The 16,646-nt window shown below is 52.0% G+C and overlaps 1 protein-coding gene across 7 annotated transcripts in view; it reads left to right on the top strand.

The window, feature by feature from the left end:
• Positions 1-15,654, top strand: part of PLCXD1 (phosphatidylinositol specific phospholipase C X domain containing 1) — a 26,044-nt gene extending 10,390 nt beyond the window's left edge. For 6 of the 7 annotated variants that reach the window (XM_017874823.1, XM_017874828.1, XM_017874824.1 and 3 more), the window contains exons 2-7: positions 2,915-3,062; positions 6,017-6,153; positions 8,453-8,581; positions 9,120-9,275; positions 11,082-11,265; positions 15,316-15,654. In XM_017874823.1, the coding sequence (XP_017730312.1) occupies positions 2,936-3,062; positions 6,017-6,153; positions 8,453-8,581; positions 9,120-9,275; positions 11,082-11,265; positions 15,316-15,554 (972 nt within the window). In that variant the 5' untranslated portion in view covers positions 2,915-2,935 and the 3' untranslated portion in view covers positions 15,555-15,654. Of the gene's footprint in view, positions 1-417; positions 453-2,914; positions 3,063-6,016; positions 6,154-8,452; positions 8,582-9,119; positions 9,276-11,081; positions 11,266-15,315 lie in introns of those variants that run through there. The other variant, XM_017874822.1, reaches the window with a different exon arrangement.
• Positions 15,655-16,646: the final 992 nt, after the last annotated feature.

Genomic DNA, 16,646 nt, shown 5'->3' with positions numbered 1-16,646 from the left:
TATTTATCTATCTATCTATCTATCTATCTATCTATCTATCTATCTATCTATCTATGTATCTGTTATCTACCTATTTCTATCATCTATCTATCTATCTAATCTATCTATCTATCTATCTATCTATCTATCTATCTATCTATCTATCTGTTATCTACCTATCTCCATCATCTATCTATCTATCATCTCTATCTCTATATATCTATGTGTCTCTATATATCTCTCTATCTCTTTATCATCTCTATCTCTCTATATCTATCTGTCTATATCTATCTATCTCTGTATATCTGTCTATCTGTCTATATTTTTGAGACAGAGTTTCACTCTTCTTACCCAGGCTGCAGTGCAGTGGTGCATTCTCGGCTCACTGCAACCTCCATCTCCCGGGTTCAAGTGATTCTCCTGCCTCAGCCTCCTGAGTAGCTGGGATGACAGGCGTCCGCCACCAGACCCAGGTAACTTTTGTATTTTTACTAGACATGGAGTTTCATCCCATTGGTCAGGCTGGTCTAGAACTCCCGACCTCAGGTGATCCTCCCGCCTCGGCCTCCCAAAGTGTTGGGATGACAGGCATGAGCCACCGCGCCCTGCCTTCCTGGTGATATTTTATAGGAGATCCATTCGTGGTAAGAAGATGTTTTTCCTTCTGAATGGCAGCATGAGCATGAATAATCAGGAAAGCGTCCTCGGAATCCGCATACATGTTAGCTACATTTCCCTGGCGTAATTTAAGTGCTTTTATAAGAGCTATCAGCTAATTGAGCTCTTATGTGTCTGGAGAGTGACTTGGCTTATCTTGCTTTACTGGCTGTTTGCTGGCTAAGAGCTGCCCCTAGAGGGCAGTCGTCATGGCACATTGTGTGCAGTGGAAACAGTTATTTCCTAGGCTTAACTTGGAGGCTTTTCATGACAGTAGAGCTGTCATGACAGTGGTTTGGAAACATATGTAAATAGGTCCTCCTAACTACAACTAAGATTGAAAAAAAGATTGGATTAGAGTTTTTCCTGAGATGCCCCTTATAGGAAGTGAGGAGGCCTGGACGAGGGAGGAGAAAGGAGAGAGGACGGCTCTACTGTTTAGAAGGAGGTCTGCTTTCCTTTCTTCCATTTCCGGAATCGCCCGGGGCCGTGTGCTGTGATGGCATTTTGAGCCACTGGAGCAGGGGGTTTGCATCCACTGACCTCCAACTCTGGGAGCAGTTCTGTCTCCACTGCTTTTCGCCACAGGCTGCACGGGAGCGAGGTGACTCTGTCTTGCTGCCCGGCCATTCCTTTCTAAAATGTCCTGGCCTGCCACACTTTTAGCAACTACCAGATGCACCTGGGGGGATCCTGGAGTTTGCAAGCCTGCCAAGCTGCTACTAGAGGCTTTGTCTTCTCCTGAGGTTTCTCTTTTTGGGCCTCCTCCTGGTGCCTATTATTATTATTGGTTTTTTTTTTTTTTTTTTTTGAGATAGAGTCTTGCTCTGTCAGTAGGCTGGAGTGCAGTGGCGTGATCTCGGCTCACTGCCACCTCCACGTCCCGGGTTTAAGCGATTCTCCTGCCTCTGCCTCCTGAATAGCTGGGATGACAGGCGTGTGCCACCATGCCTGGCTAATTTTTGTATTTTTACTAGAGATGGGGTTTCACCATGTTGGTGAGGCTGGTCTCGAACTCGTGACCTTGTGATCCGCCCGCCTTGGCCTCCCAAAGTGCTGCCCGGCCACGAAGAGGATTTCTGTTCCCACTAGGGGGCGCTGTTGCCTTAGAAATACCATGTGCGGGGCGCGGTGGCTCACGTCTGTCATCCCAGCACTTTGGGAGGCCGAGGCGGGCGAATCACCTGAGGTTGGGAGTTCAAGACCAGCCTGACCAACATGGAGAAACCCTGTCTCTACTAAAAATACAAAAATTAGCCAGGCGTGGTGGCAGGTGCCTGTCATCCCAGCTGCTTGAGAGTCTGAGGCAGGAGAATCGCTTGAACCCAGGAGGCGGACGTTGCAGTGAGCTGAGATCGCACCACTGCACTCCAGCCTGGGCAAAAAGAGCGAAACTCCATCTCAAAAAAAAAGGGAAATACTATGCATCTGCTAGAGAATTAGTATCAAGTAACTTTATTTAGGGGAAAAGGAGGGAACCCTATTCCTGGAAGACTGAGCTGTATCCCTGGGAGAACTCTATTCCTGGAAGACTGCAACAGTGTTTTCCTGAGCTGTATCTCTGGTCGACAGCATTTCCTGATGTGGCCTAACAGGATTACTTCCCTAGGCTGTAAAAATTCCCCTGCATTCGACAGAGAGTGAGAGAAGGAAGGAAAGAAGGAAAGCTTTGCGGTAGGATTAAAGGACAGATCTGAGGGTGAGATTCATCCCATCCTCACCGCTCTGATGAATGAATTCCCAGCCAATGCACCAAAATGCTACAGGTCCGGTGACTGGAGGGACGCCGGGGTCCTTGTTCTCGCCCCAGTTTAGATAAAACGGCGTGGACACACGTCGAGTGGTTTTAAGGAGCGGAGAGTTTATTAGGCCACAAAGAAGGAAGGGAGAAGGCCAGGCGCGGTGGCTCACGCCTGTCATCCCAGCACTTTGGGAGGCCGAGGCAGGTGGATCACGAGGTGCCAAGTAGCTGGGATGACAGGTGCCTGCCACTACGCCTGGCTAATTTTTGTATTTTTAGTAGAGAGGGGGTTTCACCATGTTGACCAGGATGGTCTTGAACTCCTGAGCTCGTGATCCGCCTGCCTCGGCCTCCCAGAGTGCTGGGATGACAGGCGTGAGCCACCACACCTGGCCCCTCTCTCCCCTTTCTCAGGAAGTCTGATCTCCACCGCACACTCTCCACCACCCCAGACCCTCCCAGGGAAAGCCATGACCCCTGTGTCAGCAGCACAAGTTTAACCATAAAAAACCTCTTTTTCCTATTCTCCTTCTTCAGGTTGCCCAGGGTTCACCTCCGATGGGCGGGCAGGTGAGCACTTCCAGCAGCTTCTCCAACCTGCGCTGCAGAAATGCCAACGAGGACTGGATGTCGGCACTGTGTCCCCGGCTCTGGGATGTGCCCCTCCACCACCTCTCCATCCCAGGTGAGGGCAGGGTGGGGTGGGGCGGGGGCTGTTGCCTCTGCGTTCCCCAGTGGAGATGCTGACTGTAGGAGCAATCCTGGGTGTAGGGAAATCCCACAGATCACACCGACGTGGACACACACATATGTACATAGGCATGGATATGCACAAACATGGACACACATAGGCATGCACACATGTACACGTATGCACAGGCATATATACACACACGTGCACATATGCACACATATGCACATATACACATTTTCACACATATGCACACATGCACACACACATGTGCATACTGTGTTGGTCTGTTCTCACCCTGCGAATAAAGACATGTCTGAGACTGGGTAATTTATAAAAGAAAGAGGTTTAATGGACTCACCGTTCCACCGGCCGGGGAGGCCTCACAGTCATGGCAGAAGGTAGATGAGGAGCAGAGTCACATGTTACATGGTGGCAGACAAGAGAGCATGTGCCGGGGAGCTCCCCTTTCTGAAGCCGGGGAGCTCCCCTTTCTGAAACCATCAGATCTCAGGAGACTTACTGTCACCAGAACAGCATGAGAAAAACCCTCCTTAAGATTCAGTGACGTCCCACCAGGTCCCTCCCATGACACCTAGGAATTGTGGGAGCTACAATTCGAGATTTGGGTGTGGACACCGCCAAACCATATCACATACACAGATGCACATGGACACATAGGCACACATGCATGCACACACACATGCATGCAGAGACATACATGCATGCACACATGCACATACACACGCACATGGAAACATACACATGCATGTACACACAAATACACATGCACTCAGGCACGTACACTTAACATTCATGCACATGCACGCACACATGCACACATATACACATATGCATGCACACATGCACACGCATGCATGCACATACACTCATGCACACACAGGCACATGCACACATGCATGCATACACACATACATGCATGAACACATGCACATACCCACACACACATGGAAACATACACATGCCTGCATACACAAATACACATATACACACATGCACTCAGGCACGTACACTTACATTCATGCACACGCATGCACACATGCATGCACACACACACCCACACATGCACATGGAAACACACAGATGCATGCACACACACATAAATGCACACATGCATACACCTATAAACACATGCACACACGTATGCACACATGCATATACCCACACATATGCACATGGAAACACACAGATGCATGCACACACATACATGCACACACATGCATACACCTATAAACACATACATGCACACACACACACATACATATGCATGCACACATGCACATACCCAAACATGCACATGGAAGCACACACACATATACATGGAGGCCCATGCAGGCACATGTATACATGCACATAAGCACACACATATGCACACATGTATACATGGACAGGCTCACACATACTCATGCACACATGTATACATGGATGTAGGGTCACATAAACACATATGGATGCACATGTGATGTGTCCACACATACTTATGCACATCTATGAACGCACACATGCACAGATGCACCTATACTTGCACACACGTGTATATCCATATGTAACGCTCCACATATGCACACACAGGCATCCATACACATACATTCATATACATCCATAAACATGTACATACATGCACAAGACACATATGCATGCACATATGTATAGACGCTTGCCCCTGTGCACACGCACAGGTATATGTGCATGTACATGTATATACCTACACATGGACACATGTAGATACAGGCACATACACATGCACGATGTATACGCATTTGTACTTATGTATACACATATATGCATATGCACATATACAGATGTGTGTACACATGTAGATACGTGTATATGTGTATATGAGTATATATATGTGTATATCTGTGCATATGTATGTATAGCTATATGTATACGTGTATATGTGTATGTATACGTGTATGTATATGTATATGCACGTGTATATGTGTGTATATGTGTGTATATGTGTGTATGTATATACATACGTGTATATGTGTATGTATACATGTGTATGTGTATATGCATATATGTGTGTGTGCGTATATGTATACTTGTATGTGCGTATATATACTTGTATGCATACGTGTATATATGTGTATGTGTATATGTGCATATATACATGTATGTGTATGTATATGCATGTATATGTGTATATATACATGTATATGTGTATATACATATATACATATGTTTTCAGTTCTATACAGATATATATCTGTATATACACACATATTTATGTTATTGATATTTAAATGTTATATTCATAAATATTTTTGCGTATATTTAAATATATGTATCTTAAGAAACAACAGCTACATGTCATAGGCAGAAAATGCAAACATCAGCCATCAGCATAGGCAGAAAATGCAAACGTCAGCCATCAGTCAGACTCCACAAAGGTCTGTGTTTCTTGCAGCTCCCATGACAAGTGACCACACATTAGGAGGTGGCAAACAACAGAAATTTACTTTCTCCCAGTTCTAGCTACAGAAATCTGAAATCAAGATATGGGCAGGACCACACTTCCTCCTGAGTCCCTAGGGGAGGCTCCTTCCTCCCTCTCTCAGCTCCTGGGGGCTCCAGGCATCCCCTGGGCTTGTGGCTGTATCACTCCAGTCTCTGCCTCTGTCGCCACGTGGCCTCCTCCTCTGTGTCTGCGTCTCCTCCTCTGTCTCTTAGATGGACACCTGTCACTGGATTTGGGGCCTGCCCTACTCCGGGATGATCTCATTTCAACCTCATGATATCTGCAGAGACCCGGTTTCCACACAGGTCCCGTTCCCAGGTTCCAGGGGACGTGAGTTTTGGGTGACGACATCCACCCCTCCCGCCATGCCTGGGCCTGTGCTGTAGGCGGACGGCCGAGCGACTCACAGCAGGTGGCAGGGACGGGCCCGATGGTGACATGTCCACGTGTGCTTTGCTCTCAGGGAGCCACGACACCATGACCTACTGCCTGAACAAGAAGTCCCCCATTTCGCACGAGGAGTCCCGGCTGCTGCAGCTGCTGAACAAGGCCTTCCCCTGCATCACGCGCCCCGTGGTGCTGAAATGGTCCGTCACCCAGGTAGGGTCCGCGCCCCGTGGTGCTGACATCGTCCGTCACCCAGGTAGGGTCCGTGTCCCCTGGTGCTGACGTGGTCCGTCACTCAGGTAGGGTCTGTGCCCTGCGGTGCTGACGTGGTCCGTCACCCAGGTAGGGTCCACGTCCCATGGTGCTGACATGGTCCATCACCCGGGTGGATTTGCGCCCCGTGGTGCTGACATGGCCCATCACCCAGGTAGGGTCTGAGTGGTGCCCTGTGGGCTCAAGAGGCAGATGGTGACTGTGGCTTTCCAGCAAAACGCAGCCCCTATCCCAGCCAGGGAGACAGGATGAAAACCAAAACCTGCTGCCCACCTGGAGCCCCCTTCCCAAAGGCAGAAGAGTTCCCCTGAACACTGTTTTTATTTGCTTATTTTATTTTTTAGTTTTTGAGACAGAGTCTCGCTCTGTCACCAGGCTGCAGTGCAGCGGCGCAATCTCGGCTCACTGCAAGCTCCACCTCCTGGGTTCAAGCGATTCTCCTGCCTCAGCCTCCTGCGTAGCTGGGACTAGAGGCATCCGCCACCATGTCCGGCTAATGTTGTGTATTTTTAGTAGAGACAGGGTTTCACTGTGTTAGCCAGGATGGTCTCGATCTCCTGACCTCGTGATCTGCCCGTCCCAGCCTCCCAAAGTGCTGGGATGACAGGCGTGAGCCACTGCGCCCGGCCCAGTGTTTTTATTAAATGATGTAAAGCTAATGCCATGAGCATAGCAGGTGGCCACCTAGAGCCGCAGATGGAGAGGGTCTTGCCCTATTGTATCCCAGCAGAGACAACCCCTTTCATCTGTGCACTCAAGACAGACAAGGACTCATTTCTTGTGTCTTTAGGATGGGAGGTGGCTCTGCAGTTTGCAGTCAGGTGACTGCTCGTTCCTGGGAAACAGGGACACAGGACACTTTCTCCCTAATAATCACATTCATTCATTCCTTTAGAGACAGAGTCTCGCTCTCTCACCCAGGCTGGAGTGCAGTGGTACGATCTAAGCTCACGGCAGCCTTGACCTCCTGGGATCAATGGATCCTCCTTCCTCAGCCTCCCGGGCAGCTGGGATTACAGGTGTACACCACCACACCAGGCTGATTTTTAAAAACTTTTAGTAGAGGCCGGGTGCGGTGGCTCAAGCCTGTAATCCCAGCACTTTGGGAGGCCAAGACAGGTGGATCACGAGGTCAGGAGATCAAGACCATCCTGGCTAACACAGTGAAACCCTGTCTCTACTAAAATACAAAATCTAGCCGGGCGAGGTGGCGGGCGCCTGCAGTCCCAGCTACTGGGGAGGCTGAGGCAGGAGAATGGCGTAAGCTCGGGAGGCGGAGCTTGCAGTGAGCTGAGATCCGGCCACTGCACTCCAGCCTGGGTGACAGAGCAACACTCCGTCTTAAAAAAAAAAAAACTTTTAGTAGAGACCGGGCATGGTGGCTCACGCCTGTAATTCCAGCACTTTGGGAGGTTGAGGCAGGCAGATCATGAGGTCAGGAGATCGAGACCATCCTGGCTGACACGCTGAAACCCCGTCTCTACTAAAAATACAAACATTAGCCGGGCGTGCTGGTGGGCGCCTGTAGTCCCAGCTACTCGGGAGGCTGAGGCAGGAGAATCAATTGAACCCGGGAGGTGGAGCTTGCAGTGAGTTGAGATCGCGCCACTCACTCCGGCCTGGGCGACAGAGCAAGACTCCGTCTCAAAAAAAATGAAAAAACAATTTTGCATTTCCTAGTGCTGTTGTGTGTGGAGGGAGGGGAAGTGCTGGTTCCTTTTCCTGCATTTTCTCTGTCCTCAGTTTTCCTGGAACACTTTCCCACTTGCCTCACCCCCCAAGCTCCCCGCTGTCTCCATCCCGGCCACCCCCTGTGCTGTCTCGGCACCTCCTGGTGTCCCCCACGCTAGTGATGCTTCCTAGAGACTGTCCTGGGAACTGAAGACCGACCGTAGCAGATTCTGCCCCAACTGCAGCCCCTTCCGGTGACAGCCGGAAAGACGGTGACTGGGGATCTGCAGGGACGTGGGTGAGACCCGTGTCAGGGTGGGGGCAGGTGCATTTCCCCAGGACAGAGTCTTGCAGGCTCTGCTGAAAGAGGCCAGATCCCCGGAGATCAGGTTTTCCCAGTGCAGGTCCCCGTGGCTGCAGAGCTCCCAGCACCAACAAACAGCTGTTGTGTCAACGTCCACGTCCCCCTGGACGGCAGGACGTGTGGGTGGACAACCCCGCAGCCCGTTCCTGAGCCCCCAGACGCGGCACTCAGCCAGGCCGACATGACGGCAGCCTCTGTTCACAGGCGCTGGACGTCACGGAGCAGCTGGATGCCGGGGTGCGGTACCTGGACCTGCGGATCGCTCACATGCTGGAAGGCTCGGAGAAGAATCTGCACTTCGTCCACATGGTGTACACAACGGCCCTGGTGGAGGTGCGGCCGGGCTGAGGGGGACGCAACGGGGAGAGCCGGAGGTGGCCAAGCTCCCGTGGGGACGAAACAGCCACATGCAGATCTGGGCAGGAGATGCTTGGCCTTTAATGGGATGGGGACGTCACCTGCAGACCCAGACAGGAGACGCTGACCCCTGGGAATCTGTGACGGGGATTTCTTTGTTGCTTTTTTTTTTTTTTGAGATGGAGTCTTGCTCTGTTGCTCAGGCTGGAATGCAGCGGCTGCGATCTTGGCTCACTGCAACCTCTGCCTCCTGGATTCAAGCGATTCTCCTGCCTCAGCTCCCCGAGGAGCTGGGATTACAGGCGTGTACCACTGTGCCTGGCTAATTTTTCTATTTTTAGTAGAGACGGGGTTTCACTATGTTGGCCAGGCTGGTCTCGAACTCCTGACCTCAGGTGATCTGCCCGCCTCCACCTCCCAAAGTGCTGGGATGACAGGCGTGAGCCGCTGCGCCTGGCCTTCACTGTGTTGTTGGAGTCATGCAGGACTCAGCCTTGCCCCACCCCTTCCCCAGGACACGCTCACGGAAATCTCGGAGTGGCTGGAGCGGCACCCGCGTGAGGTGGTCATCCTGGCCTGCAGGAACTTCGAGGGGCTGAGCGAGGACCTGCACGAGTACCTGGTCGCCTGCATCAAGAATATTTTTGGGGACATGCTGTGTCCTCGTGGGGTGAGGAGGGGGAAGGATGGCCCCATGTCTCTCCCAGGGCAGGGGGATCGTGACCCTCAGACTCCATCTGCTGTGCCCTGGGTGTGGGTGCTGCGATGATCCCTGTAGCAGGTGAAGCCGCTGAACAGGACTCCCTGCTCTCCCGCAGTGCGGGGGGTACCCTGGTGAGAACTGCTTCCCGTGACGGGTTTAGAAATGTGTGCAGCGCCAGCCAGGCGAGGTGGCTCACGCCTGTCATCCCAGCACTTTGGGAGGCCGGGACGGGCGGATCACGAGGTCAGGAGATCGAAACCAGCCTGGCCAACACGGTGAAACCCCGTCTCTACTAAAAATACAAAAAAAAAACTAGCCGGGCGAGGTGGCGGGCGCCTGTAGTCCCAGCTACTCCGGAGGCTGAGGCAGGAGAATAGCTTGAACCCAGGAGGCGGAGGTTGTGGTGAGCCGAGATCGTGCCATTGCACTCCAGCCTGGGTGACAGAGGCAGACTGTCTCGAAAAAAAAAATATATATATATATATATGTATATATATATGTGCGTGTGTGTGTGTATATATATATATACACACAGACATACACACACACACACACACGGAGCATCTTCCTGGCTCCATGGAGCCCCCACCCCTGGTCAGGGTCCGTGTTGTTTCCCCAGGGCTGCTGGCACACGGGAGCCCAGACAGCAGCCTCAGAACAGCAGAGACACGTGCCTGCCCCGCTCTGTACGTGGGGCCCCCTGTGTGCACGTCTGTTTCTGGCTACAAATGTTCCTTTTTAAACATTTTTAAAATAAAAAAAAATTTTTTTTTGATACTGAGTCTCGCTCTGTCTCCCAGGCTGGAATGCAGTGGCGTGATCTCAGCTCACTGCAGCCTCCGCCTCCCGGGTTCAAGCNCCCGTCTCTACTAAAAATACAAAAAAAAAACTAGCCGGGCGAGGTGGCGGGCGCCTGTAGTCCCAGCTACTCCGGAGGCTGAGGCAGGAGAATAGCTTGAACCCAGGAGGCGGAGGTTGTGGTGAGCCGAGATCGTGCCATTGCACTCCAGCCTGGGTGACAGAGGCAGACTGTCTCGAAAAAAAAAATATATATATATATATATGTATATATATATGTGCGTGTGTGTGTGTATATATATATATACACACAGACATACACACACACACACACACGGAGCATCTTCCTGGCTCCATGGAGCCCCACCCCTGGTCAGGGTCCGTGTTGTTTCCCCAGGGCTGCTGGCACACGGGAGCCCAGACAGCAGCCTCAGAACAGCAGAGACACGTGCCTGCCCCGCTCTGTACGTGGGGCCCCTGTGTGCACGTCTGTTTCTGGCTACAAATGTTCCTTTTAAACATTTTAAAATAAAAAAAAATTTTTTTTTGATACTGAGTCTCGCTCTGTCTCCCAGGCTGGAATGCAGTGGCGTGATCTCAGCTCACTGCAGCCTCCGCCTCCCGGGTTCAAGCAATTCTGCCTCAGCCTCCTGAGTCGCTGGGATGACAGGTGCCCACCACCACGCCTGGCTAGTTTTTGTATTTTTAGTAGAGACGGAGTTCCACCATATCAGGCAGGCTGGTCTCAAACTCCTGACTTCAGCTGATCCACCCGCCTCGGCCTCCCAAAGTGCTGGGATGACAGGTGTGAGCCACCTCTCCTGGCCAGAATTTCATTTTCGGTTTATACTCACATGTTGGGCTGTCCTACCTCTCCGGTGTCCCCACTTCCCGGCCTTCCTCTCTCCTGGGTGCCCCCCCGTGTCCCCAGCTCTCCTCTCTTCCCCCGCGCCCCTTAACTCTGGTCCCTTGCAGGAGCTCCCGACGCTGCGGCAGCTGTGGTCCCGGGGCCAGCAGGTCATCGTCTCCTATGAGGACGAGAGCTCCCTGGGCCGGCACTGCGAGCTGTGGCCAGGAATCCCTTACTGGTGGGGAAACACGGTGAAGCCCGAGGCCCTCCTCCGATACCTGGAGACCATGAAGAGCTGCGGCCGCCCAGGTACCAGGGCGCGCCTGGTGGGGGTGGATTCCACACGGCCTCCTGGACGCCCTGCCGGAGGCCGGCTACACGTAGACTTGCCTTCACTTTGTTTTTTATTTTTTATTTTTTATTTTATTTTTTTTGAGATGGAGTCTCGCTCTGTCGCCTAGGCTGGAGTGCAGTGGCCGGATCTCATCTCACTGCAAACTCCGCCTCCCGGGTTTACGCCATTCTCCTGCCTCAGCCTCCCGTGTAGCTGGGACTACAGGTGCCCACCACCACACCTGGCTAGTTTTTTGTATTTTTAGTAGAGACGGGGTTTCACCACGTTCGCCAGGATGGTCTCGATCTCCTGACCTCGTGATCCGCCCGTCTCGGCCTCCCAAAGTGCTGGGATGACAGGCTTGAGCCACCGTGCCCGGCCATTCACTTTGACGTGAAAACCATTTAAAAGGAATCCAGGAGCTGGGCGTGGTTAAGCCTGCACCTGCAATCCCCACACTTTGGGAGGCCGAGGCGGGCACTGTTTCGTGTATGGCGTGAAGAGATCACCGAACAGGCTTGGTGTTGATTTCACCTGGGTGGAGGTGGGCTGAGTCCAAAAAAGGAGTCAGCGAAGTGTGGTGGGATTACCATTCGTTCTCAGAGGTTTTGGGACAGGCGGTGGATCTCACAAAGGACTTTCTCAAAGGTGGGGAGAATTACTAAGAAAATTCTTAAGGGTGGGTGAGATTATAAAGAACACAGATCAGTTAGGGTGGGGCAGGAACAAATCACAGTGGTGGAACGTCATCCGTTAAGGCGATTTTCACTTCTTTTGTGGATCTTCGGTTGTTTCAGGCTATCGGGATGGATACGTGCAGGTCACAGGGGATACGATGGCTTAGCTTGGGCTCAGAGGCCTGACAGGCAGATCACCTGAGGTCGGGAGTTCGAGACCCGCCTGACCAATGTGATAAAACCCCATGTCTACTTAAAAAGCACCCAGGGCCGGCCAGGCGTGGTGGTTCATGCCTGTCATCCCAGTACTTTGGGAGGCTGAGGCGGGCGGATCACAAGGTCAGGAGATCGAGACCATCCTGGCTAACACAGTGAAACCCCGTCTCTACTAAAATACAAAAAATTAGCTGGGCGTGGTGGCGGGCACCTGTAGTCCCAGCTACTCGGGAGGCTGAGGCAGGAGAATGGCATGAACCCGGGAGGCGGAGCTTGCAGTGAGCCGAGATTGCACCACTGCACTCCAGCCTGGGCGACAGAGCGAGACTCCGTCTCAAAAAAAAAAAAAAAAAAAGCACCCAGGGAGAAAGCATATACACACATTGGCAGGGGGAGGGATCAACAAGGTATGGTTGATCCACGCTGTGGAATATTATGCAGCCATGAAAAGGAACAAGGCTCTGACAGGCACGAACCTTGAGGACATCATGCTCAGTGAGAGAAGACAGACACAAAAGGCCACATAGTGTGTGAATCCGTTTACACGAAATGCCCAGAACAGGCCAATGCAGAGACAGAGGATTAGTGGTTGCCGGGGGCTGGGGAGGGGAAATGAGGACTGACTGCTTCACGGAAACGGGGTCTCCTTTTTGGGGCAATGAGAATGTTTTGGAACTAGGGAGAGCTTGGAGTTGGACAATGTGAACGCACTCTTTATTTTTTTAGTTAATTATAATTTATAGAGAAGGGGCCTCACTGAGTTGCCCAGGCTGGTCTCAAACTCCTGGTGTCAGCCAGGCACAGTGGCTCACACCTGTGATCCCAGCACTTTGGGAGGCCAAGGTGGGTGGATCACCTGAGGTCAGGAGCTGGAGAGCAGCCTGGCCAACATGGCAAAAACCCCTTCTCTACTAAAAATACAAAAATTAGCAGGCACAGGCCAGGCACGGTGGCTCACGCCTGTAATTCCAGCACTTTGGGAGGCCAAGGCAGGCGGATGACAAGGTCAGGAGATCGAGACCATCCTGGCTAACATGGTGAAACCCCGTCTCTACTAAAAATACATAAAACTAGCCAGGCGTGGTGGCAGGCACCTGTAGTTCCAGCTACTTGGGAGGCTGAGGCAGGAGAATGGCGTGAACCCAGGAGGCGGAGCTTGCAGTGAGCTGAATTGCACCACTGCACTCCAGCCTGGGAGACAGAGTGAAACTCCATCTCAAAAAAAAAAAAAAAAAAATTAGCGGGCGCCTGTAATCCCAGCTACTCAGTAGGCTGAGGCCGGAGAAATGCTTTGACCCGGGTGGCCGAGTTTGCGGTGAGCCGTGATCGCATCACTGCACTCCAGCCTGGGCAATAAGAGTGAGACTCCATCTCAAAACAAAACAAAAATACAAAAATTAGCCGGGCGAGGTGGCGGGCGCCTATAGTCCCAGCTACTCAGGAGGCTGAGGCAGGAGAATGGCGTGGACCCGGGAGGTGGAGCTTGCAGTGAGCTGAGATCATGCCACTGCACTCCAGCCTGGGTGACAGAGCGAGACTCCATCTTGGAAGAAAGAAAAAGGTAACTTTCTAGTATGTGAATTTCAGCACAATTTTTGTAAGAGAGCCACTGAGGGGCTGTGAGGTGCAGGCAGCACTGGCAGGAGCCCGAGGGTTGGAGGGAGGAAGGTCCTCCCCATGGGGATGGTGGCAGGTGCGGCTGTCTCAGTCCTGCTGCATCCCATGGGGTCAGCATAAAACCCAGCTCACCGGCCGGGCAAAGGAGCAGCTTTTGTCAACTTGGTCTCTCGCCCTCACATGTGAACGAGGTTAGACAATTTTTTTTTTTTTTTAAGACGGAGTTTTGCTAGTGTCGTCCAGACTGGAGTGCAGTGGCGCGATCTCGGCTCATTTTAACCTCCGCCTCCCAGGTTCAGGCGATTCTCCTGCCTCAGCCTCCCGAGGAGCTGGGATGACAGGCATGCACCACCACGCCCGGCTAATTTTTTGGTGTGTTTTCACTAGAGAAAGGGTTTCAGCCGGTTGGTCAGGCTGGTGTTGAACTCCTGACCTCACATGATCCCCCGGCCTCAACCTCCCAAAGCGCTGGGGTGACAGGCGTGAGCCTAGAAATAACTGTTAAAAACCACTCAGAGAACTTGGCCATAAACGTCTGTTGACTCTGCTGTCTCTGGCCGTGGAGTCAGTCCAACTGGTCAACACTGAGGCACTGGAACGGACGTCTGGGGGAGCTTCTGCAAACAGCTTGCAGACCGCATCCCTCTGCCCCCAGAGATTGTGGCTCAGCAGATCTCAGTGGAGACCGAACATTTGCATTTCTAATTATTGCAGAGGCTCCACTTAGAGAATTACTGGTCAATGTCAACCCTCTCTATAAGCCTCCATAACAGATGGCACAGACTTAGTGCCTCAGACAACAGCATTCTTTGTGTATCACATGGGGATAAGAACGTGGACATCTCTGGGGCCATTATTCTGTCTCCCACATGGGATTAGGATATGGACATCTTTCGGGTCATTATTCTGTCTTCCACATGGGATTAGGAGATGGACATCTTTGGGGCCATTCTCTCTTCCACATGGGATTAGGATGTGGACATCTTTGGGGCCATTATTCTGTCTCCCAGATGGGATTAGGACGTGGACATCTTTGGGGTTGTGCACCACCCACCACGTGTTTGTTTGTTTTTCTGGGGGGATGGAGTTTCGCTCGTTGCCCAGGCTGGAGCGCAGTGGTGCAATCTTGGCTCACTGCAACCTGTGCCTCCCAGGTCCAAGCAATTCTCCTGCCTCAGCCTCCTGAGTAGCTGGGATAACAGGCACCTGCCACCATGCCCAGCTAATTCTGTATTTTTAGTAGAGATGAGGTTTCTCCGTGTTGGCCAGGCTGGTCTCGAACTCCTGACCTCAGGTGATCCGCCCGCCTCGGCCTCCCAGAGTGCTGGGATGACAGGCATGAGCCACCGTGCCCAGCACCACCCACCACCAAAGTTCCCCTGATTTCCTTGTTGGCCGTGATGCTTTCCAACTCGAATTCCTGAGATCTGAACCTCCAACCATGTGACTAGGAGGGATCAACAGGCAGGCGAGGCATCTGACGGTGTAAACGTGTTCCCCACCGCCCTGTTGCAGGAGGGTTGTTCGTGGCCGGCACCAACCTCACGGAGAACCTGCAGTACGTTCTGGCACACCCGTCCAAGTCCCTGGAGAAGATGACGCTGCCCAACCTTCCCCGGCTGAGCGCGTGGGTCCGAGAGCAGCGCCCGGGGCCGGGCTCACGGTGCACCAACGTCATCGCGGGCGACTTCATCGGAGCCGACAGCTTCGTCGGGGACGTCATCGCTCTCAACCAGAAGCTGCTTTGGTGCTGACGTGGGGGTTCAGGACGCGGGGGCTGAAGTTTCACCCCCAACTTTCCAAGTACCGTGACTTTGTTAGGGCCAAATATTGGGGATCATAGGACCGATAATATGTTTTCTTTCTCTTTCTTTTTTTTTTCTAATAGAGATGGGGTGGTCGGGCACAGTGGCTCACGCCTGTCATCCCAGCACTTTGGGAGGCTGAGGCTGGTGGACCACAGGTTCAAAAGTTCAAGACCAGCCTGACCAACATGGTGAAACCCTGTCTCTACTAAAAAGACAAAAATTAGCTGGACATGGTGGCAGGTGCCTGTCATCCCAGCTACTCGGGAGGCTGAGGCAGGAGAATCGCTGGAACCCGGGAGGCGGAGATTGCATTGAGCGGACATCCTGCCACCGCACCCCAGCCTGGGTCACAGAGCGAGACTCTTATCTCAAAAAAAAAAAAAAAAAAAAAAAAAAAGGGGGGCTCTCGCTCTGTTGGCCCGGTTGTTCTGGAACTCCTGACCTCAAGTGATCCTCCCACCTCAGCCTCCCAAAGTGCTGGGATGACAGGCAGGAACCACCACGGCAGCCCGAAATATGTGTTTTTTTATTTCTGTATTCTCCTTGCTGTGGCATCTGGACCCCTGACAGATCCAGGAAAACACTTCCCTCCCACAGCTCACTAATTCCGAACAGGAGAACAACTCACCTAGGGGCCAGCCTGCTCTGTGCAAGCCAGCCAGCCCCTCGGCTGCTCTCACACCAAAGCCTAATACATGTATGTGTGTATATGTGTGTGCGTGTGTATATAGTTATAGTGGTGTGTATATATATGTCTGTGTGTATACTTGTATATATTATTGTATATTGATGTATATACATATATGGTGTATTATATATGTGGTGTGTATATATTATTTGAGACGGAGTTCGCTCTTGTCGCCCAGGTTGCCGTTGGCAGTGGTGGCCATCTGGTTCACTGCAACCTCTGCCTCCCCCAGGTTCCAAACGATGCTCCTGCTCAGCCCCTCCTGAGTAGCTGGATTACATGGGAGTAAAGGCACCTGCCACCACGTCCAGCTAATTTTGTATTTTAGTAGAGATGGGGTTTCACCATGT

Source organism: Rhinopithecus bieti, unplaced genomic scaffold, assembly GCF_001698545.2.
Source record: "Rhinopithecus bieti isolate Rb0 unplaced genomic scaffold, ASM169854v2 scaffold_9824, whole genome shotgun sequence".
NCBI classification, from domain to species: Eukaryota; Metazoa; Chordata; class Mammalia; order Primates; family Cercopithecidae; genus Rhinopithecus; species Rhinopithecus bieti.
Note: the sequence above shows the minus strand (reverse complement) of the source record. Positions and strands in the feature narration are given on the sequence as shown.